We start from the raw sequence: 22,956 nt of genomic DNA, 5'->3' as shown, positions 1-22,956 counted from the left end.
AAGGGGTGGGAGGCAGCTGCTTTCAAGAGCCTGCCTAAAGCCGGCTGTCCCATTGGAGGAGGAATAGCCCCCCCCCCAGTCCTCCTTCAGCTTTTCCTTCCAGATCTTGCCTGGGCCAAATTGTGGGGAAACACTCAGCCAGTTCATCCCTGAACGGTGATCCTGAGCCCCCCCCCCCCCAGGAAAGAGATTCTTCCCAAGTCTTTTACATCTTGGAGGGATTCTTCCGCACCTCCAACACACTCACATGCTTGGATTACTGAGGCAAAGCAAGGGGAATCACCCTGACATCACCCTGAAATTTTTCGGGAATGTCCTGTTCCCCCCCTGCCTCCCTCCCCCTATCCTTTGAGCACTAGTACCCTGCCAGACCCATAATTGGGAATATGCAAAAATAAGATTAACCTGAAGAGATTTTCTCCATCCCAGCCAAGTGGGGGGCACCTCTTCTCCAATAACCATCCCCTACCACTGTTTGAAGAAGAAAGCTGGTTCTTCCTCCTGCCCCCCCCAAAGGAACAAAAAGAGCTCATGGGTCCCCCTTTAATCCAAACTCTTTTCTTGGGGGGGGTGTAGTACCCTAACTCTAACCCTGTTTGTGCCCCCTCCCCCAGGGGCACAGCGTGTCAGAATCTCAGCCTTAGGAAGGGTTACTCGGCATAGGGAGAGAAAGGGGCCTATCTCACAGCTTCAGGCCAAACCACAGGCATGGGGGGGGGGGGTTGAGGCGCCAACAGTTCCACAAAGATCCCCCCCTCTGGGAAGAGGAGAGGACAGCTGGCCAGAGAGCAGGGGGCTTGTCATGCGTGGAGTGGGGCATGCCAAAGAAAGATGGACACTGTTACTGACGAAGACACGGATGCTCTGGTGCTGCTGCTGCGCGAGGGGTGGGGGGAAGAGAGCAGGGACCACCCGCTTCGTCCCCTGCTCTCTGGAGGCTGTGGCAGGAAGGCCTCTTGCTCACCCTGATTTCCAACTGGCCACCCGTTCTGGGTCTGGGCGGGAGAGGAACTGGCTTCCCAGCCGTGATCTGGCCAGGCTTGGGGGCAGCTCTCCCCATTTCCACAGTCTGCTTTTCGAAGTGCTGCTCCCGGCCAGTTCTCCCCACCTCAGAATTTAGACCACCTGGCCTAGCAAGGTGGGGTGCTAAGGGGTAACCTTAAGAATCGGGATCACAATTCTATTTCAAAGGTTTTCTGCCGGTCACCAGAAAAAGGGTTGGAAGCAGCAAGGGGAGCCTTGGACTCTAGAGCAGCCCACTGGGCTTCAAAGGGGTCAGGGGGGTCAGGGTGGGGCTCAGAAATGCCTGGGGAGGGTTGCTCAGGAGCCCAGACAGTCCCATTGGCTTTGAGCAGAGGGGGGTCCAGGAGGGCCTGAGGGAAGGGGCTGGCCTTGACCCCCAACTTTGTAATGGGAGCCTGTGTGGCGGAGCAGAAGGCATTGGCCACCATTTGGGAGGGCGTGATGCCCACTATGGGCACGCTGGAGAGGGCAGGAAAGGGCGTGTACACAGTGCCCACAGGCACAAGGGTGGGGGGCATGTGGGGAGACGCAAAGATGCCTGCAGGGAGGGGGGCTGCCTCATAGCTCAGAGGAAAGCCGGGTAGAGATGGGGGGACGGCCAGAGGCACCTGCTGATGCTGTTGGGCCTTGGCAGCCTTGGCAACCTCTTCCAACCAGCGCTCTGCCTCCGAGGGGGTCCTCTTATGTCCCGGCTGGAACAGAGGGTTGGCCTGGGGGTCGGTCCATGAGGAAGGGGGTCCTGAGAAGAGGGCAAGACAAAAGTCAAGCAGTGGCCCTCCCAAACAGGCCTCCAGAGCTCCCCCCTCCCCAGCAGAGGGGAAGTGGGCCTTCTGGCCCTACCTGTGCTGCCCCCTTCCGTGGGCATGAGGGCTGCGGGGGGCTCTCCAGCCGTCTGGGCGAGTGATGTGTCAATCTGAGTGCAGAGAGCTGAGATGCCGTCTGAGTCCCTGCTGGGGGCTGCCTCCGCCTCTAAGACTGGCAGAAGAAGAGGGAGGGAGGGAGGGAGAAGTCCAGCTTCCAGAGCAGCTGGCTCCTGGGGGCTTCTGTTTCCCCCTCCCCTGTTTTCCTTCTGACCCCTTCTCCCCTGGACCAGAGAGCCCCTCTGGCCTCCCTCTGGCCAGTAGCTCCTGCCCTCCTTCCCTCCCTGCATCGAGTGCCAGTCCCCAGAACTAGCCTCTGCCTCTGTCAGGCGGCCGAGAGACCCCTGCCCGCCTCACCTGCGCTGCTCCCGGAGTGGCCCTTGCGCTGCAGGGTGGAGGGCAGCTCGTTGAGGCGGAGGGAGAGCTGCCTCTTGAAGGGGGAGTTCTGGCTCAGGCTGGGGAACCCTCGGAAGGAGCCTTGACGCACCAGCTGCTCCAGGGGGGCGTGGCGGCGCGGGATGGCATGTGCCCCCCCAGCCTCAGAGGCCTTCTCCTCTGGTGAGGTGGCCCCCTGGGGAGGGGAGGCGCTGCCGGGCTGGGCGGGGGCTGGGATTGGGGCTGAGGGGGCAGCTGCTGCTGCTTCCGCTGTGAAAGAGGAAACAAAAGGGGGTCTCGCTGGTGCCGCTCCCCCAAGGCCCCTACTGTCCACTGGAGCACCCCCACCAGCGCGGCCAAGCCCCTCCTCCTTCCTTGTCCTCTGCAAAGCTCGGCCCAGAGAGAGGTCAGGGTACAGAGTCTCTCAGGAGGGCTGGGGTCCTCCCCACTGGAAAATCATCAAATTACGGTTTGATCCCGGCTTGTTTCCAGCCCACGGAGCGTAAAGAGGCCACAATTGTAGAGTTCAGGGATCACAAGAAAGCAGCTCCCTTCGCCTCACACCCGAGGGAGGCAGTCTCTCTGGACAGAAATCCACCATCCACAGCCAGCTATCTTTCCAAATCTTTCAACGGGGCAGCCACAGCACAAAAGCTTGCAGCCCGGGGTGCCAGCTGACGCGAATGCCCCGGTGCCGCCTACCTTTTTTCCTGTCGTGGGGGGGGCGTGCTCCAGAGGGGCGGGAGGTGGGAGCCGGGGGGCCAGGCAGTCGGAAGGAGCCTTCCCGGGCAAAGCTGGTGCGGCTGGCGTCGAAGGAAGCCGTCACCCCACATTCCTTCTCGCGCTTCTGCTTGCGCTCCAGGCAGGCGGCAAAGGCACAGCCCACGGCGTGGCTCAGGCGCTCCCCCTGGCATGGACGAAGCAAGTGAACACGGGGCTCTGCTGTGGGGGGAAGGACCTGGCCAAAGGGGTGCGCCTTCCCCTCCCCTCCGTGAGCCTGGCGAGATGACTGAAGAGCCAGAGGGGGTTGGAGCCGTGAAGGCAGAAAGGGTGAGCCCAGCCAGGACATTCCGACTCACTTTCCCCATCGACTGACCAGCCAGCATTCCAAAAGAGCCTGGAAAACACCAGACCTTCTCCGATCCACGAGGAGCTCGCTGGGCACCCTGGCCACCCACTGGGCAAGGGGCGCTGAGGCCAGGGCAGCTCCTCAGGACTGCCCTCCCTTCCGGGCAGAGGGCCAGGAGAAGAAGCAGAGGGGCTCTGCCAGGAGCAGCATCCCTCCCTTGTGGCAGGGGGTGTGCATGTGTGACACGCAGCACGCACCGAGTCCTTCAGAGCCAGGAAGCCGTGGCAGATCCAGCGCCGGGTGGTGCCGTCCCGGCAAATGTAGGAAAAGGCCTTGTCGAAGTTGCGATCCGGAGCACAGAAGGAAACCTTCTCGATGGTTTGGTCCACAATCAAGTCCTGGGGGGGGGGGAAACAGCCACAGCTCCACCAGACTGAAAATAGGACATTTGCCCCCTACCTGCCTTGGGAGGACTGTTGGGGTGGAGGGGGGAGAAGCAATCTGCACATGCTCTGGGTATTTTCATGATTGTTGCTTGACCTGGAGTGGGAAGGACCCCCCCCCACTCTCACCCTGCCATGAGCAACGGTGTAGCTCTGGCTCAAGGGGGGAGGAAGCCTCGCCTCCTGCCATCCCCCCCCCCGCTTAATCAGAGCCCAGCTGAAGCCAACAATTTCTGGGCACTGAAGGGGAGACCCCCTGGGACTGGCACACTGCCCCCCACCACGATGCCTACCTTGGTCTTGTCATCCACCACGCGCAGCCCATCGGCCGAGACCCACAGCACGGACTTCACAGATTTGCGGCTGCTCTGTGGAGGCCACAGAGAAGGACCACATCAGCGGGGCCACCAAGAGCCGGCCTAGGCCCACCTCCCACGTGGGGCTTAGCCCTTTTGCCCCCAGGCTCGCCCCTTCTCCAAACTCCTCTGGGCAGAAACAGGCCTACTGAGGGCGGGTGGGGAGCAGGAGAGAACTCTATGGGCTATTTTGTTCTCCTTGGCACAGGGGTGGGGGCCACTAGATTGGGGACCCGTGTCACTTTACATGGGTGAATCCCGCCGTCTTGTGCCTGCAAAACTGCCCCCCCAGGTCCCCCCCCCCGTCCAGGTGGGGGTGGGCCTTCTGAGGGCAGGAACAGGGGGAAGCGAAGAGAGGAGACAGGAGACTCCTGGATTAAGAGCAAGCAATCAAAGTGCCCATTGCAACCTGTGCCTCGGATTAATTAGCTAAATTATTCAAAAGACTAAAAGGCCTTCTTAGTCAGGCCACTCTATTTTTGTTGGCACATTATTTATAAACACTGCAGTTTGCAGTGCAAACAGCTCCTTCCTTCCCTCCCCCCCTGCTCTTTGCCTTCTGGGAAATTCAGCCCTTCCCCACCCAGGGGTAGCCTGCTCAGCCCTTTGCAAAACAATGGTTTTATATAAAAGCCACACCTTAAATCCATCAAATTATCTTTCACTAATCAATGCCTCGGCTTCCTCTGCTGGAATTAACACCAATGACAAACAGCAGCTTAAAGCATAAAGCCTGCCTGCTTGTTTTGAGTCTTGTGATTTGAAGATAATCCTTAAAACTCATCAATAATTATTTTAAAACGTTTTAGAAGGAGCAACTTTGTTTTGTAGTATGTTGAGATGGCTGTGTTTACACGACACACACAACCATTGCACTTACATAACATGCTGAAATTGCCAAAGGTCAGCCTTAGTAAGGAGGTCGTGTGAACTCAGAGCCCTGGGTGAGTTACTGGCTTCATGAATGGTGCAAAGATGAATCCAGGCAATATTCTGTGCAAAGTTGCTGATGAGTCACCCAAAGACCGAAGAGGCGGTTTTGGGCACAACCCCCCCCCCCGCAAGACTCAGACTCCCACTGGGAGCTGACAGGGTCCAGCATCCACTATGATTCTGTGTGGCCAATAAGACCCTGCAGCCATCTGGCAGCCCCCCTAGCAGAGGCCTAATTAAGAGAAAGTCAAAGAAATGAGGAAGCTGCAAAGTGGGCTTAAGGCCCTTGGACTCCCACTGCTCGTGGCCCAAGACAGGTGCGCAGCCTCTGGTCTAGTCAGAGCTCTCCTTGGGCATCAGCCCCCTCCTGGCCAGCTGGACCCTCACCGCTTTCAGCTTCTTCACCGCCTCTTCACACACCTGCATCCCTCGGGACTCCTCCACTTCCACGTAGCCCAGGTACTGCAGGGAGGGAGGGAGGGAGGGAGGGAGGGGGAGCTGTCAGCAAAGGGGATCTTGGTGCCATGGAAGTGAAAGGGCAGCAGAGGCCACATTGCATGGCTGTCCCAGATACCCAGAAGCTGATCAGCCCTGCTGGTGGGCGAGGCACAAATCGAGGGGATCCAGTGCAGCCCCAATCACTAGAGTTCCCCCCCTTTGATTGCAAGACAAATAAATAAAGGGACTGCCCCTCCACAGCCCACCCACAAGGTTGGAGGATCAGCCCCTTTGGTCAGGGCCTTAGCGGGGCTGCGGAGGGGCGCTGGGGCCAGCCTGAGAAGGAGAGGCCAAAGCCAGGGCTGAAGGGTCACTCACCCGCACTGGGAAGCTGCAGCGCCCCTTACGCACCGCCTCTTCATCGGCCTGCCACTGGTGGGGGCGGCTCGCTTCGGGCATGTAGGACGGTTTCTTGCGCCGGAGACTCTGCCGCAGTCTGTTCATTGCTCACCTGTGCCAGGCCTGAGGTAGGAGAGGGCAGTTGAGCCAGCTGCCGTCTGGGGAAGGAACGGCACACAGCCCTGACAGATGGGCCCAGGCTTCAGTGAGGCTCTCCTTCCGGTATCCAGGAGTGGTCGGCCTCTGGCCAGCATCCCCCTGAAGCCCCAGGCCAGCCTGTCCTCATCAGGACGTGGTTGGCTGGGGGGGGGGGGTGTCGGAGAGGCTCCGAAGTTCTGCCTGAGCTGGTGGCTAAAGTCCTTGGGGCAGCCCCTCCCCTCGGCCTCCCACCTGATGTCTTTAAATCCTAACAGGAGGGGCTCTTCCCAGAAAAGTGGGCACTGGGGCAGCTCCCCACGGATGAGCCCCTGACAGGGACAGGCAGAGCTGCTCCCTTGGCCCAGCCTTGGCTCTGCTTCTCCGGCTTCCTGAGGCACCGTCCAGCAGGCCCTTCTCTACAAGGTGGGAGCAGAGTTCACCTGCGGAGAGGGGGAGACCCTCCCCTCTTTTTCTCTCAGGCTCCAGGTGGCCTCAGAGGGCTGCAGCCTCCTGGAAACTCGGGACCAAAGGAAGCTTCTGGCATTGCAGGATCTCCCCTTTGTCTGACACCTCCCAGCCCCCACTCAGCAGCCCTTTTTTTCCGTGTTTTCTCCTGCTTTAGCCCTACATCAATCTCTGGGTCCCACCAGAAGGGCTTGCCTGGGCTTGGATCACCACACCTCATCCTCATCAAATAAGGGGGGGGCGGCAGAGAGTCTTCCCCCGTTCCATTTTGGAGTAGGTGCGAGGGGGGAAGGGCTCTCAGCCATGGTCTGATATTGCACAAGTATCCTGGCCCCCTTCAGAAGGGGGGCCCTTAGTTTGCATGCTGCTCCCAGCGTTGGAAGGCAGGTAGAACCCCAGCTCCGTCCCTTCCGTGTTTCTGCTCTCCACCAGTGTTGCTGTCTTGAACAACTGCAGCTTCCTTGAGCCCCAGACTCCATTTGAAACCAATCTGGGCTGGGCAAAGGTCATCAAGGGCTGAGGCGGCGGCCTCGGTTCAACTTGGCAAGCTCTCCCTTTCTTCAGGAAAGTTTCTGCCCGAAATCCAGTAGCCGTCCCTGCAAGCGCCCCTCAGCTCACAGATGGTCCAGGCCATTAAATGGACTCTGCCCCACAGCGCAAACAGAGCCCGGTTTCTTTTGTGCAAAGCGTGTGCCCCACACAATGGCCACAAAGTGAAGCCCTCAGAACGCTGGGGAGACACACAAAGGGGTCCAGACGCAGACATGGTAGGGGAAGTGTGTCTGTGGGGAGGGGGACGAGGTCTTGTTTAGAGATGGCCTTTTAGCAAAGTCAAACTTTTCCACGCAACAGCTGCCCCGGAGCTGGTGGGAACAAAAGGGCCACACGGAGGCCCCCCCCATGTCAGGCGAGCAGCTGCCCCTGAATGTCTTAGGGGAGTCCTCAACAGCTGTGTGTGTCCTGGCCCCCTCCCCCTTCCTCAGTGAGCACACCAGCTGCACCAGGGCTGGGCAAACATTTGGCCAAGAGGGGCTTGTTTCCTCAGCTGCCACCAGAATGCCCCCCTCCGCCGCCACTGCTGGCCTGGCACACCCAAGCGGCTGAAGGGTTTGTGGGCCCTGATGGGGGGGCCTCCTTCCCAGGTGAAGGAGGAGGGCGGGAGAGGGGCCAGCTCTCGCTCCCCAGAGAGAGAGAGAGAGAGAGAGCACTTCTCCCTGGGGATCGGGACAAGGGCAGAAGGCTCTGGGGAGGCTGGGCAGTCCCTTGGGAGAGCTGGGAAGCCCTGCGGGTGCCCGAGAGCTTCGGCAATCCTGCCCTTGGCTGCTCATCCCAGCAGTGCGAAAAGCCCACCAAACGGACCAGGCTTCTGGGAGGGGGCGAGCAGGAGGGGCCCTTCCCCAGGCCTGCCTGCTGCTTGTCCCCACCCGGGACAGGTTATGGTCCTCTGTCTCTCCTGCACCAGAGAGCAGCCTGTTTGTGTGTTTGGGGGGGGGGGGGGGCTGGACGAGCTCTGTGTAGCTTCTGACCAGGAGAGGCTCCCGTTGTGCTTCCTGGCGGAGCCAGGGAAGAAAGCAGCCAGGCACGGGGGGGGGGGGCACCTCAGAATGGCCAGAGCCAGTGGATGCCCATGGGGGGGGGTCTCCCCTGTGGCTGGGTCTCGCCCTGGACGCCCCCATCACTTTGGCAGCTGGAGAGGACAAGATCAACAGGCCTCACCCCCCCCTTCCCACCACCATAGGGCTAGGGGGCTTCCAGGGAAACACAGTGGGACTCCCTCCCCCCTCCAGCTGGCCCTACCCTGCCCTAGTCCAGCCTCCTGGGCTCCCGGCTGGTCAGTTGCAGCCGAGAAAGGGAAGGGCTGCCTGGCCAGGAAGGCTCTTGGGCCACTTGAACTCCCTCTGGGAAAACTCCGGAAGGACCTGGCAGACCAGCCGGAGCCCATCCCTTTGGTCCAAGAGGTGCCGGGAGAGGAACGGGGAAGGGCCTTGGTGGACCGGTCCCTGTGGGGCCAAAGCAAGCCCGCAAGAGAGCCCACCTGGCAGGTCTCCAGTGTCAGGAATGAAAAATGGCAGAGGACCCCAAAGACGCCGTCAGTCCCTCTGGACGTGCAAGACCTGCTCCCCCAGCCCCACTCGGCAGAAGCCCCCTGCCTGAATTAGCCCAGGGAGGACCCTGAGCCTGAGGATATGCAATGAGCAGGTGTCCTCTGAGCCATATGCAGATTGCAGGTAGCATTCCTTCCCCAAGGATGACCCCCCTCCCCGCTACTTGGATTGGGTCCCAACTCAATCGGAGCTCTAGCAGCTCTCCCCAGCCTCCACCCACTACAGATGCTGGGAGCAGCACCTTTTGGGGGGGGGACAGAGAAACCACTCCTCTTCCTTTTCAGTGTGTTCTCCCAAAGAAACGCCCCCTGTGGGAGGGAGGGGCCGATATCGGAACCACCAGAGCTTTGCTGGGAAAGGGAATCTCGAGAACGCTTCCTGCTGGGACTGGCACAAGAACGCTCGGGAGGGAGGGGCTTCTCAGGGTGGGGTGGGGCCCTCCAAAGCAAAGGAGCCTCTTCCTGAACTCTGGATCTACTCACTCTCCTGTGAAACACCTTCCCAAGAAATGATGGGTGTGTGTGTATGGGGGGGCTATGCTACCTGGTTTCCCCTATGGCTATTTTCCAAAATGGAGCTCCCCAATATTCAGCTGAAAAGAGCCCCATTCATCCTGCCCCCGTCCCTTGATGTCAGTCAGTCCCTGACACGGCCAGCCCGCCAGGGAGCCCCCCTCCGAGCCTGCTTTGAACAGGTCACCAAGCTTTCTGTGGCCCCACCCAGGAAAAGAGGCTCCGGGAGGGAAGGAAGCAGAGCGGGCAGACTTTGTAAGCAGCTTAAAATAGCTGAGGCAGCCAGGGGGATGGGGTGGCAAATGGGGCATTCAGGGCCTGGGTCCAGGAGAGGAGATGGAGGGAGGGAGGGAGGGAGGGAGGGAGGGAGAGAAGGGAACTTGTCTCAACCCATGAAAACCCTGGAGCTAAACAGCCCCCCCCCCGCCTAGAACTGGGGCTTGGTAGGTGGAGGGGCTGGGAGGCAGCCCCCCCATGCAAACTCTGGGAGATAAAGGGGGCAGGGCGGGGGGGCTAAACCTGCAACCCACCCCGCCTCTCTATGTCAGGGCTGCTCTCCAAAGGGGTTGTTGTTGGGAAGCACATCAGAGAATGTATTAAGGGTGTAGATCAGCAGACTTCATCAACCCCATTTTCTGAGTAGGTCCAACTGGCTGGATCAGACAGGAAATTCCCCCCCCCCAAAAAGAATTCGAGAGACAAACCATCTCCCCTGCACCATCAAGAAAATTAAGATCCCTCCCCTGATTCTCCCCACTTCAAGAGACTCTGCTTGGTAGCATCGCATTCAGATGTTGCCCTGTGACCCGCACCCCAACTCCCACATACACATACAGCGCCATTGCTGGAAATTCCCAGTAATGCAACAAATGCAGCATCCTGCGCTGCACCCCTAAAACCTTGCTAGCCTCGCGGGGAACACGAGCCCACTCTCAGAGACGGAGAGGGGGAAGGCAGAGAGAAAAGTTTCCCGAAGCCCCGTTTGGCAACTTACCGCCGGCGCTGAGGCTGCTCCATCCCACCCCCTTCGGGGGCCGGTGGAGAAGGACGGCAGGCGCCAGAGCCGGAGCGCCGGGTGGGGCGGCCGGGCAAAGGCCAGAGGATGCTGGAGCTTCCCGGCCAGCTTGAGGTGTGGCGGGGCGGGGGGGCGGATCGGACCGCCTGCCTCCGCCTCGCCAGGGTGGGAACCCAGCCCTTCCCGGCGCGGCTGCCGAGGAGCGGCTGGGCGGAGGCGCGGGGGCGACGGGATGCGATTCCTGCCCCCTCCCCGCGACCCCCTTTGGGCAACCCGGAAAAGGTTGCTCTCCGTGGAAGGCGGCGGAGGGCGGGGGAGGGCTGCTTCGGAGGGCGGCGACGCTCGGGCTCTTGCGCCGGGGGTCCCTCTCCGGGCGCCGCGAAGAGGCTTCCGCCAGGGCGTCCCCGAGAAGCGCGCCTCGGAGCCGCCTCGACCGAGAGGATGCGGCCGGGGGAGCGGCGCTCGGGTGACCGTGAAAGCAGAGAGAGACCCTCCCCGGCGTCCCCTCAAGCGGGCAGCTACTGCTGCCGCCGGCCAGCCGGCGTCCTCACCTGGATGCAGTAGCGGCGATCCTCCTCCCGGTTCGGCATCCAAGGTGAGCGAGCGAGGAAGGGCCCGATCCCGCCCCTGCTGCTCCGTCCGCCCGCGGACCCCGCTTAGTCTCTGCCGCCGCCGCCGCACGCACGCGCCACCCCCTCCCGAGGAGAGACTCCAGCCCGCCTGGCCCCGCCCCGGGCCCGGAGGATGCGAGGCAGGTCCGCCCCCTCTGCGAGACCGCGCCCCCTCCCCGCCCGCCTCGCAGAAGGCAGCCCTCGCTAGGCCGGGCTCCCGTTGCTGAGGTCCCCGATTGGTGCCCGGGAGCGCCTGCGAAAAGGACGCGCCTGGAAGAAACGGGCGCCTTTCAGAAGGCAGCGGCACTTTGTACATGCTTGCCGCGCCTCTTCCTTCCCGCGAGAAACAACGGCGCAGCCTCAGTAACAGCGAGAGCTAAGAGATTGCGAGGCCGGCCGGCCGATAGACCGACATCCACCCCCGAGAGGAAGAGCGAGGCAGCGGGGGAGGCGCCGCTGTCCGGCTGCTGATCAGCCCCCTCCTGGAGGGAATCCCTTGGGCGAGAGTCACCTATTTGGAGAGGGGGACCAATCTGTGTGCAGAAGGGCCCCCTCTGCGCCTCCTCGGGCTGGTACAGAGCACATGCTGGGGGGGGGTGTGTGTCGGTGACTCCGAATCTGGATACCACAAGCGGCGTCTCCACTCTGAGGGAAGATGCTGGCGACGGGCTGGGAGAGCAGGAAGTCGGACTCCGGGGCACTTATGACCTTCATCCCTGGGGCGAGGAGACTGGTGAGGGGAGGACTCTCCCCTCTCCCTGGCAGGGATCTAGGGCTCCCTCCATTCTCAGAGCAGAGAAGGAGAAAAAGAGCCAACAACTCTCTCCTTTTCACACACCCTTGCAGTGGAAAAATCCCCCCCCCCTTGGAGAGTGGTGGTTTCTTTTCCAGGAAAGGTGGCTTCAATGAAATCCAGCTGGCAGCTCCTGATGGGCTGGGCAGGGAGGAGCAGGGCCTCCTCTGCAAGGAAAACCAGAAGCCAGACTGAGGGGCTGCTCAAGGAGGACCCAGGAAACGCATCCTTCTCTGCCCCGGCTAACTTCGGGAGGGGAGGGGCTCTGCTTAGCCAGCAAGGAAGAGCTTGCCTCCCAGTAGGCATTGGGTCAGGAGGAAACATGCTGGGAAGACCAGCTGGAGAAAACTCAAACGGGCAAAGAAATAAGAACCAGGAATTGGTCATGGAAACCGGGTCTGGCTGTAGTGGGGTGTAGAGCCCACAAGACCAAGAAATTGTTGAGAACTGAGTGAGTGTCCTGCTGGAGTTAAAGGTAGGGTCAGTCTTGTTCCTCAGTCCCTGGGAGGAGGAGCTGTGGATCTGACCAAAACAAGCCCATTCTCCCTCGGACAACTTTCATCCTGCCTCCAGCCCTCCTTTCCTGGAGAAGGAGGGGGAGAAAGTTGTCCGGCTACAGAGCATCCTGAAAGGCAGGGATGATGGAAACCCTGTTCTGTCAGGGGTTAGAGTGGGCTATCGTCCTGAGATGGCCTTGGAGTGCTTGCTGATGGCCTCTGGTGGAGCTAGGATGGGGGTTGTGCAGCCATCCTGGTTCTCTGTGATCCCTCGGCAGCTTTGGTACCACTGTCCATGTTATACCGCTGGTAGGATTTAAGAGTCAGGGACCCTATGTTGGGCTGGATCTCCTCCTCCTTTGTGATTGGGTCGTAGACGTGGGCCAGGGGAGAGAGCCGAGAGGGGGCTCAGTGCTCTCACCTCTCTTGCTCAATGTCCACGTAAGGCTGCTGATCAAGAGAATTGCTGGTTTGAGGCCAGATATCATCAGGATGCTGCCCAGTTGCACCTCTTGACTCAGAATATCTGGCTGTTGCCAAGGTCTTGTCCCAGGGGGTCAAGGCTAGGTGGGAACTTGAGCAACCCCAAGAGGTTGATTAGCTGTGGGTATTGAACCGACTCTTTCACTCTGAACAGGGTCCCACTTCTCACTTTGAGGGTCTTCATGGACTCGCAGCTCCTACTTGGGAGGCAACTGTGGCCAGGAAGGAGTTTGTACCCATTCATTGAATGCACCCCTTGCTAGAGCGGGGGGGGGGAGTCCTTTAGACAGCCACTCGTATCTCGATCACCTTGCATTTAGACGGTCTGCACAAGGAGACTGCACTTGAAAGCAACTTGGGCACTTCGGCTGGTACCCAACGCTGTTGCCTGGCATCCCCAGGCCTGCCTGTGTCACACAACTGCTCCGTAAGCTGTAATGGCCACCTGGAAGCATCCTCTGGCCTTATTCAAATGGGCCCAGAAAAGCTGGCTCCTCCCCCAGGCCTTGGGCTAAAGAAGGCCACAGACCCTTCACAGGAATGATTGGTTTGCAAGAATGACCTGCACGCTGTTGTTCAAAATTCTTAATTTGTATTATATTGTTTTACATTTATATGCTCTCAGCATCATGATGTGTTGGGCAGAAAGAAGGTATTTAACCTTGTAGGCCCTTTTTTGGACAAGATTGGGCAAAGACTTCCTTTGGAAAATGCCTCTTGCAGATATGAGGCAGTAGGAACAATAACGAGATGAGAAGTTTAGCCCACAGAACAGCCTGTTTCTTAAACCCTAAACCCAGGAGTAAGGCTTTCCCAGCAGGGGATTAGCGGGGAACGGAGAGGATTAACACTCCAGCAAACTGGAAAGGAGCAGCCTCCGGAACCGCCAAGGGGAGGGGGACATGGCGGCACAGCGCAAGGGCTCTTAAGTGTCTCCCATAAAAATCAGCTTTCTTAGAGAAAAGAGCTTGAGCACAAAGTAGACACTTGGAAGGAAAAATAACTAAGAATAGCGAGGCCTTGGCACTTAATTATGTGTTGCATAATCTCTCCATCCCCCAATCCCCCTTGCAGCCTCCCTCTAAAATTGTGGAGGACACATCCACTGAGCAGGCCAAAACAGACCCCAGGAGACCCTGCTCAGGCCGTGAAACATCCAGAGAAGAAGCCCAGCTGAGGGTTTCATGGAATCTTTGCCCAGAATGTCTGTAGAAGCACTTTATGGCCATTAACAACGTTCAGAAAGCCTGGCAGTCAAGGGAGGCCTGTCAGCCATGAGGGGCGAATGGATGCCAGCTTCAGCCAACGGCTTCCTTGGAAGGAGCAGCTGGAGGCTATTTGTTCTGCACACTTCAGGGCTGCCCAACACTTGACTGTTGTTTATTGAATAACAAGGTTTGTTGCAATCACACTGAGGAATAACCATGGTTATAAATCAAAGCGTGCACAAAACTCAGGCCAAGCAGCCTCTTTTTCAGCACCGCTTCTCTCCTTGCCCACTCTCTCCTCTAAATACCGATGCCTGGACGCAAAAACTGCACAGGTGCACAGAATGCCAAAGTGCTCATAATGGGGGGGGGGAATTACAGTCAGAGGCAGGCAGGAGATGGGGGGTAGATTCTGCCCCTCTTGGAAGAGGCCCATGGCTATCTTCCGATCCCAAAGAGGCTTGGAGGCCTCCGAGGCCAAGCTAGAGAGGAGGCAGCCGGGGCCAAGGTTCACCATGCAATGGCAGCCCTGGGGAGTCATGGGAAGAGGGATGCCATCTTCCCTCTCGAGGTCAAGCCTCCCCAAGCAGTGGGGAGCCCCTCTGCCAGCCAGCTCCTGCTTGTAAGCGGGCAAATTTCCAGGGACTGGGAGAGTTTGGGGACACCCCAGCTCAGCTGTGCAGCGGCAGGCAGACAGAGTCTGGAGCCCAGAGAAGCATCTGGGGCTGGAACCCCCCCCAAGGGCCATTCCCCCCCCCAGGACTCCCCCAGTTGGTTTTCAAGCCCCAAAGAGGCCTGAAAAGAAACCCTAGCCATAGTCCTGGCTTGTCAGGGTGGCACAACTCAAGTATGTCAACAAGCCATCATTCCCAACCTACTTGGGAACGCTCTGTGCTGCCGATGCTGGGAGTCACAGCAGGGGCGGCTAAGCAGCATCTGTGCAGGTTGCTTAAAACTTCCCGATTCTTTGGGCTGATCTGCCTGTGGCTGCAGCATTTTCAGAGACTTTGTACCAGAAAAAGGCTTCTTGTCCTCACAATTTCCAGGATGAAAACATAGATCAGAGAGTTTTTCTTGAGGAACTAAACATCGATTTCATGTGGAATTGACATTGAAGGGGAACCAGGTTGAATTCTATATTTATACAGCTCTGAAATGGACTTTTTCAAGGTTACAAAACTTGGCAAACGAACACGGACCGACAGTAAGATCCATTTCTTATGCAAGAGCCCAACTGTGCATCGTTTTCCTCTTTGCAAGATCAGCAACTCTCCTGATTGACTCCTGGGCAGCAGAAACAGAGACAGCACAGGAACCCCACTGGCCCAAAGGAGCAGGCCAAACTGGGGCTCCCCCTGGGGTGACTTCACAAGGATGGGGGGGGGCAGTGGGCAAGTGCCAACCTTCAGCAGCTCCCTGCCTGCCTGAGCTGAAGTGATCACCTGCAGAGGGCTGAGTCCCAGCAGCACCTGCCAGGTGCGCCCGGAGGAGCCAAACATCCCCCCCTCCTCTCCCTCAAGGTCCCAAGGTGCTTTTGAGCGGAGCACCTGCCATTAGCGCCCCCCCCCCCAAGACTCCAGAGGTCGCCAGAGGGCCTGCTTTCCCATCCGGGAGCCTGGTGCTGACTGGTGGGGGAAGACTTGGAGGGAAGGGAACAATTGCTGAGGGTCTCCCTGCCAGGCAACAGTTTCTCCCCCAAAGTTCGGGGGGGGGGGGAAGAGGAGCCATGGGCCCTCCCAATCAGCCATCAGGAAGCTGCGGAGGCCCTGCAGGCCCAGAGAGCAAAAGCCTTCCCAGGCACTCGAGGGGCCGTGTGTGTCCGTGTTCCCCTGAGAAGCAACTGGGCCGCTCTGGGCCTGCCTCCCAGCCCAACCAGGCCTGCCCTCTCCAAGGGGATGCCAGAAATCACTTCCCCTTCTCATTGCTCTCCCTGACCCTCAAGACCAGGTCTTGAAGGAGAAAGGCACAGAAAGGCTGGGGCCCTGTGGAGGAGCCTTGGGGTGGCTCGGCCCCCCTTCCATCCACAGCCACTGAGATGGTCAATTCTCTTTATTCTGGCTCCTGGCCAGCCTTCGACAACCCAGAAGTCAAGCAGCAAGGCCACTACAGAAGTTCAGACAAACCAAGAAGAGGAAGGGCTGTCAAAGGCAGGGTGGCCCCCTTCCCCCCCTCCCCACTGCGAGTTGGGGAGCCTTCCCAGGCATCAGCCACTCCCTGGTGCTCCTGCAAAGGAGCCATCAGCACCTCTGGCAGGACAGCCTGGACCCCCTGCTCTGTTCTCCTGCAGAGCTTCTCCAGAATGTGGTCCATGCTGGCTTGGGATGATGGGAGTGATATCCCAACCCATCTAGAGGGCAGCAGTTTATCAAAAGCTGCATACTGCACATCCAGACAAGCCTCTGCCAGCTGAGTCCAGCCTGAGTCACAAAAGGCTCGGCCATTTTTTGTCTCCTTTCCCTCGCAACCCACAGCCCCACATGTTGCTGATGCGCTTCCCACAGAAATGCGACAGAGAACTGGGCGGGCTCAGCAGAGGGAAGGCAGGCTTCGCTTTAGGCCCCCAAAGCAGCAGGATTTCCTTGGAGACGAAGGCCGGTTCCTGGCCAGGGAGGGGCAGGAGACCAACTCTCTTCTATTGACCCCTTTGGTGAGCTGATCTCTCAGATGACCCAGCAGTCATGGTAGGCTACCTATGCGCCAAGGCAGCCAGGCCTTGTGACCAAGTGGAAGCGGGCAGAGACCCTCACTGCAGCCTAGAAGGGGTCTCCCCCTGCTCCCCTTGCCACATGGGCGGCCTGTTCCCGGCCTCTGTATATTGGCTATAGGCCTCTTCAAACAGCTCCTGGCAGGGCACAGCGGCAGCGAGACGGGCACAGAGGAGGAAGGCACCGGCCATCTTGCGATGCAAGGAGTAGCTCTCCTCCGGAGGGGGGCACAGGCGGTGCTTCAGCATCACGGGGATCAGGTCCTGGATGCAGCGGGTCGTGTCCTGGGAGCTGAAGTCAAAGGGCCCTGGGGTCGAGAAGACCTTGCCCAGGACCATCACTGCATCCACGTGGGCCTCCTCAAAGACCTGGAGGAGGGAGAGCCCAGATGCGGTCAGCCATACAGCTTCTCTACCTTTCCAAAGTGTCTGTGTGGGGTGAGGCCTGGGTCCTGCCCACCCGGAGCAGGCGTGAGCTCCTTGGGCTCATGGGGGAAAGGGGGGGGTGCAATTGCTACTTTTCCTGCCCCTCCCAAAAGCACTTTTAAAGCCAGGCCTCCCATTCCTTCCTGCTTTCTGCTGCTGAACTCGCCTTGCTTTCAAATCCAATCAGGAATCCCAGGTCCTTTGATTTCTGAAGCACTTTCTCTCTGTCGCCATCAGCAGCGGCTCTCACCACCTGGTCGCAGAGAGCAGCCTTCAGACCCTCCTTGTCTAAGAGCCCACCTGGCAGGCAGGGGGCCCAGGGGGCCGTCCCTTTCGGCAATCAGGTGGGTCCCCCTGCCTACCTCCAGTTCCTGAACCAAACGTGCTAATGGAGCAAGCAGGCCCACAGTGGGGCTCCTTTCCCTCCTGCTCCGTGAAGGGGGAGAAGGGAACCCCGGGGGTGTCTCCAGGGAGGGGCCTGCCCTGCTTCCATCCCTGAGGCCGCCACAATTGCCAAGCCGGGGCACTTGCCTCAATGTAGTGGTCAGTGAACTCCTTGCAAAAATCCCGGCTAGCCCCAAAGTCCAGCAGGGTGATCTGCAAGGAAGGCAGTGCTGAGGGCCACAGCAATCACAGTCCTCCCTCCAAAGAAGGGCTGCCTCCCCCCACGGCCCAGACTGAATTGAGGGAAGGCCCACCTTGCGTCTCTCAGCGTCGTAGAAGAAGTTAGACCAGTTTGGGTCTGTCTGCATGAACCGAAATTCGAAGAGCTCCCGGAGGCAAAGACGGAGGACCTGTGAGCAGATCTGGCCGAGGAAGAAAGGCAGCCGGTGGATCACGGCAGGAAGGGCACTGGGTCCCCAAAGGGAGACTTTGCCGTTCAGATCCTGCTCTGACAAAAATCCTGCCCAGCAGCCCTCACCTCGTTGCGAGTCCCCTGGTCCAATTCCTGGCACTGGTCCAGCGGGATGCCCCCCACCAGCTCCATAGACAGCACCCTCTTGGTAGACAGCTCGTCGACCACTTCCGGCACCTCAAAGAAAGGGTCACCTTCTAGAAGCTGCCTGGGGAAAGGGAGCCCTGTTGGGACCCCTGCCGGAGAAGAGCCCCCCCGAGCCCCTCCCTGGGCAATCCTCCCCCCAGAGCCTCTGAGGCCCAGGAAGCCAGCAGGACACCATCTGGGGGAAGCCCCATGCAAGGGTCGTTAACTGGGTGGCCCAAGGACTCCCACCCGGCCACGGCCTACCTGAACCTCTTGGTGCTGCTGGCTTCCCGCTCGTAGTCGCACTCCCTCTCCAGCTCCTTCTGCAGGATCTGCAGGGTGTTGTCTGCAAACAGGCCTGGCAAGGGAAGAGCGGAGGGCTGCCTGACTCCACCTTCTGCCCTTCCCAATGCCCACCCCTCCTGGCTCCTCACAGAGGGCGAGCACCTTCCTTGCAGGGGCACAAGGCTCACAGCCCAGCAGCCTCATTTTTTAGGGACAGGGCCACAGCTGAGCTTCTGGGAGCTCTTCCTCCTCCCAAGACCCCAATTTTCATGGCAGTCAGAAGCCCGAGAAATGCATTACAAACTACACCTTTTCCCCTTACCTGCTGGGAACATCGTGCTCATCCTGAGTACCGACAGAAGGTTGTCCATGTCGCTCTGGATGCTCTGGGCAATGCCGGGATACTGCAAGGACGAGGGTTGGAGGCAGAGCAGAGGTTAGAGCTGGGGCAGGACAGGGCCTCCCACGCTAGTTCCCACCTCTTCCCTGCTGGGCCTCTTTCCACTCTCCTTACCTGGATCTTCATTGCCACCTCCATCCCATCCCTCAGCACTCCAAGGTGCACCTGCCCCACAGAGGCAGCAGCAAAAGGCATTTCATCAAAAGAGGCCATCCGCTCACGCCAGTCAGTGCCCAGTTCTTCGGACAGCACCTCCTGGAAGGAGAGAATCCCACAGATCAGGTTCAGGGGGGGATTGGGGGCACTTAAGGTCAGCCAGCCAGTAAACAACTACATCAATGGTTGCCTGGGAAGACCTGTCCTCTGCAGAGTCTCAAGGCCACCAGATTGTAGCTGCCGCTGCCCTCCATCCTGTCCCATCAACTGGAACTTTCCAAGGGCTTAAAACTGAACTCCCCTCCCCCCCGACACCACATCAGGAACACACAGTCATCTGCGAGACAGGCATGAAATCTGCACTCTGGCGGACACGCTCGAAGACCTGCTGCAGCTGGGGGCTGAGCAAGTAGCTGTCTGTGGAGAGAACGGAGGGTTACTGGGGGGTTGGTCCCAATAAAATACGCCTGCCACAAAGTTTGCAACGGACGGCAAGAGACAGTTTGCTAAATATGGAGTGACAGGAAAGCAGTAAGCATACCTTCAGTGCTTGGCCACTGAAAGCAGGCTGCAACTCCCCCCCCCCCCCGGCAAAAATGAGAGACATCTGTCAGGGAACTGCCAGCTGGGCACAGCTCTTCTGTGCAAGGGAGGCTGGTCCAGCTGAGATGCAGCTGCTCCAGGGAGTTTCTGGCAAAGCAAGCAGAGAAGCTCCATCCCTACCTTGAATGCTTAACATCTGCCCGATCTTCAGAGCTGCCCCTCGCATCTTGCAGAGAGTGTCAACCATCCGCTGTGCATTGGCTTCGGAAAGGCTGCTCCCTGCAGGGAGATTGGGGGCGAGGAATGTGGAGCCAAACTCACCAGGGCGGGCTCATCTGCCCCGCCTGCACAGCAACACTTGGGCAGGAAGCGGGGGGGGGGACACTTGGTTGCTCCCCTCCCTTTCCAGGCCCTGGTCCGACATATTTGGCTTTGGAAAAACTGCACGCCAGCTTTCACCCTGCTGCCCCCCCAAGGCCCAGACGCAGAGCTTCCCTTACCCTTGGCGCTTTGGTCCCCACTGAGGGAGTTCCTCACAATGTCGACCAAGGCCCCGAAGCCCAAGCCCACGGCCAGACCTGGGAGGAAAGGAGTGGGCAGGGCAGGGCGCTCAGGTTCTCAGGGGAGCAGCCCAGCCCAGACTGCCCCGCAGGGAGCCTCGCTGCAGACGGTGGAGGGAGGGACCCCCAAAACAGAGCACAAGGTTCGGCTCCGCTTCCCTTTCCCGGCCCCTCGAGCCGCTCCCCGCGGCTGGGCCTCCTGGCCTCCTTAGGGCCGCCCCGCCAGTAGCGGTGCCGCGAGCAGAGGCTTCCCCCGCAGGCCTCCCCCAGAGGCAGATCGACGGGAGGGGCGCCGCCGACCTCCTCGGGGCAGGCCCGGTGGAGCAGGCGGCCCGTCTCCCCCTGGAAGGCCCCACGGCAGTTCCGGCACCCCCGGGGGGAGGAAGCAGCAGCCCCGGCGGAATCCCGCCGCTCAGCCCAGGAGCCGGGCCGGAGGCCGAGCGCCGGGCCGAGACGCGCCTACTGGGCTCCTTCCTCCGGCTGCGGCCCGCCCGGCCCCCCCGCCGCCCTTCCCCCCCCGCTCACCTCCGAAAGCGGCCAGCCGCCCGACGCGCGTAACCGGCACCTTCCGCTCCCGGGCCCGCTCGCTCAGCTGCGGAGAAAGCAAGTCAGGTGTCGCCTCGGCCGGAGGCCCGCCCGCCGGCCCCGCGGAAGGCGCGCTCACCTGGGGCCTGGCCTTGGCCGCCGCCTCCGCGCTCTTCCGCGGCCGGGCCTCCCGGGCTCTGCGCACCTCGTCCGCGCTCAGGCCGCGCAGCCACGACGGCCGATGCAGGCCCGCCCAGGCGGGGGAGAACCGCGCCGGCGCCCGGAGCCCCTGCGGCCGGAGGAGGAGATGAGCGCCGCCGCGCAGCATGACCGCCCCCGCACCGCTCACCGGGGCCCCCGCCGCGCGCGCCCGCCGCCACATCTCCGCCGGCCCCCGCTTCCGGTCGGAAGTCGCCGGCTCCCCTCAGACCCGCCTTTCCCGCCGGGCGCCCAATGGCAGGTTCCGGTGTGCTCTCGCGCTCCGCCCCTCTGCTCTCCGCGAGGTCCTAGCGCTTCTCGCCGACCACCCTGGCTGAGTCGTGGGCGGCCCCGGCCGGGACCGAGGGGGCTGCGCGCCCAGGAGAAGGGCGAGCCGCGTTCGCTGAGTCGGGCAGCCGGGTCGGCAGCCGCCCAGGCTTGAGCAGGAGCCGCTTCTGGGCTGGAGTCCTGGAAGGATGGGTGGGTCGGTGCCGGAGCCCCCCACGCGCGGTTCTCTTCGGGTGGGCGCGCGGCGGGGCCAGAGGCAGCTTGGCCGAGCCAATGGGGGATACGGGCTCGCGCTTATTCCCCGGACTAGGGAGGAGATTTGGCAGCTGTGAAGCCCTTTTGAACTTGGGGAAGCCGCAGAGGAGGCTTTGCTACCCGGGCTGGGCAGCTGCAGATGCTTCCGTCTCTGAGCGCCGAGCTCTAGAAATCCCGTTGCCCGCTGAGACCGAGCCCAGCTGTTGCTCGGAACCGGCAGCAGGCAGAGCGAGCGACCTCTTGGGAAAAGGGGGCTAATATCGGCAGCCTTAGCCAAGAACACAAATAGTATCAGTTGGGAAAGCGCTACCAGACTCTGACTGTCACCCTCGACGCAGCTCTCCTCGTGTAAATGTGCGGTGAGGGGAACCTGAGCTGCAGGATAAAGCCCTGTGCTTCCCTGGCCACCAGTTGCCTCAGAGCGTCCGGCTGATTTTGAGGTCAACATTTCCGGCTGACTTTGGTTGCACTTGCTTTGGAGGGCAGGCGGTGGGCAGGTTTTTTTGTGCAAGCAGGATAATGGGTTGTGGTGTTTAGCATATTACTCTGGATTTCCCATCTGTTGTAAACTAACCACACAGACAGAAAATAACCCAAAAAACCCTGCTTAGACATCATAAATAACTTTTTTAAAACCCTAAAACTGGTTGGAAATGTATACATTAATTCTTTTTTGTCTGTTCACATAGCTTGCTGACATAATGGCTGGCTGGGTTCCCACATACACAAAATCACACCAACTCATTTAACCTCATCTCAGTGCTGGTGGGACTATAGCCTTTATTTCTCAGGCCTATCGGAAATTCTTAAAACATTTGTTAAAATCTTAAGTTAAAAAAAAAAATTGCCAGGTCAATGGATGCCTATTACAGCTATTTGAGAGTGCATTGTTTTTAATATGTGTTTTTAGAATGTTCTTATACTGTAATTCTTGGGCTATTTTGTGTGCATTTAATAAAAAACACAGGCTCGCCCTTACTTTCTCCTTAAGAAACATTTGGCCAATGGATCAGGCCCACCAACCTGAACGTGCCAGTCTTCCAGTGCCATAACTTACCCTGCAGTAAGATGGGTGGCCAATAAATTTGACAAATAAAATAAATAACTGGGACTTTGTTTGCTCTTTGGGACTAGTGAATCATGGACAGGGGTACAAGTCCCAGAGCATCACTGACTAATGTTATCACATATTTTCTGGAGGAACCACAAAACTGGTCATTCAGAAAATACTTGCATGTTTCCTGCAAGGGAACAAGTCACGGCAGCATGACTTGCTCCCAGATCTGTGTTTTGTCTGAATCATGCGAGGAAGAGCTGTGCTGGGGGTGAATGATGCAACATTTGCTGACAAATCTGGTAGGGCTGGGCGGGGGAAGAGAGACGTAGGGCAAAACATCCCTGACCCCAGACTAGACATCCAGGCAGCATGAGTGACATAACATTAACAGGAAATGCTGTGAGTCACGCTGGATGACTGCACCAGCTGTGAAAGGGGGCACAGCCAAAGTTCCCAAAGAAGAGATGGGCAAGGTCCAGAGAGCTCCTGGCTTCGGTGACACATGGCGGAGGCAGGCCCAAACTCAGAGCTTTGGGGTGCAAGTCACACCCACCAGAAGGCGATTTGCTCCAGCCTCTTGAAGCCCCCCCAAGCCCCTTTCAAAGGCTCTGGCAATTTATGGATCAGGGAGTCTAGTGTGTGAGCCCATCACACAGGATGAAATGGACGTTTTCTCCCGGCGGTTCCGGGTGTCTGGGGCTTCCAGGCCGGTTCATGCTGGGCCAAGGCCCGGGCGAGTGGGAAGGCTGCTTCGGCCGGCCAAGGCAGGAGGCTGGACGGGCTCCGCAGCTGATTCCGGGCATCTGGCGGTTCGCCGCCCTCCCGGCCCTTCCCGAACAGCAGCTCCGCCCCGC

At 59.5% G+C, this 22,956-nt stretch overlaps 2 protein-coding genes across 3 annotated transcripts; both read right to left on the bottom strand.

The window, feature by feature from the left end:
• Positions 1–1,030: 1,030 nt before the first annotated feature.
• On the bottom strand, positions 1,031–10,874 carry NUMBL (NUMB like endocytic adaptor protein). Of its 2 annotated transcripts, none has more exons than XM_039361855.1 (9): positions 10,683–10,874; positions 5,876–6,019; positions 5,447–5,521; positions 4,064–4,138; positions 3,585–3,725; positions 2,961–3,165; positions 2,241–2,528; positions 1,864–1,998; positions 1,031–1,762 (listed from the first exon to the last, which is right to left on the bottom strand). In XM_039361855.1, the coding sequence occupies exons 2-9, from the start codon at positions 5,999–6,001 to the stop codon at positions 1,173–1,175; spliced, it is 1,635 nt and encodes a 544-aa protein (XP_039217789.1). In that variant the 5' UTR covers positions 6,002–6,019; positions 10,683–10,874; the 3' UTR covers positions 1,031–1,172. The 2 variants fall into 2 exon arrangements, with proteins under 2 accessions (XP_039217789.1, XP_039217790.1); XM_039361856.1 differs by lacking the exon at positions 10,683–10,874 and adding an exon at positions 10,111–10,238.
• A 3,971-nt stretch (positions 10,875–14,845) lies between these two features.
• COQ8B (coenzyme Q8B) lies at positions 14,846–20,725 on the bottom strand. Its single transcript, XM_039361857.1, has 13 exons — positions 20,444–20,725; positions 20,305–20,371; positions 19,720–19,797; positions 19,400–19,498; positions 19,008–19,093; positions 18,635–18,775; positions 18,443–18,524; positions 18,100–18,193; positions 17,776–17,917; positions 17,552–17,659; positions 17,385–17,450; positions 17,020–17,106; positions 14,846–16,796 (listed from the first exon to the last, which is right to left on the bottom strand). The coding sequence occupies exons 1-13, from the start codon at positions 20,684–20,686 to the stop codon at positions 16,467–16,469; spliced, it is 1,623 nt and encodes a 540-aa protein (XP_039217791.1). The 5' UTR covers positions 20,687–20,725; the 3' UTR covers positions 14,846–16,466.
• Between the last annotated feature and the right edge of the window lie 2,231 nt (positions 20,726–22,956).

Source organism: Crotalus tigris, unplaced genomic scaffold (genome assembly GCF_016545835.1).
Source record: "Crotalus tigris isolate CLP2741 ecotype Arizona unplaced genomic scaffold, ASM1654583v1 scf7180000019364.2947544272:3078424, whole genome shotgun sequence".
NCBI lineage: Eukaryota > Metazoa > Chordata > Lepidosauria > Squamata > Viperidae > Crotalus > Crotalus tigris.
This window is presented reverse-complemented; position numbering and strand designations above follow the sequence as displayed.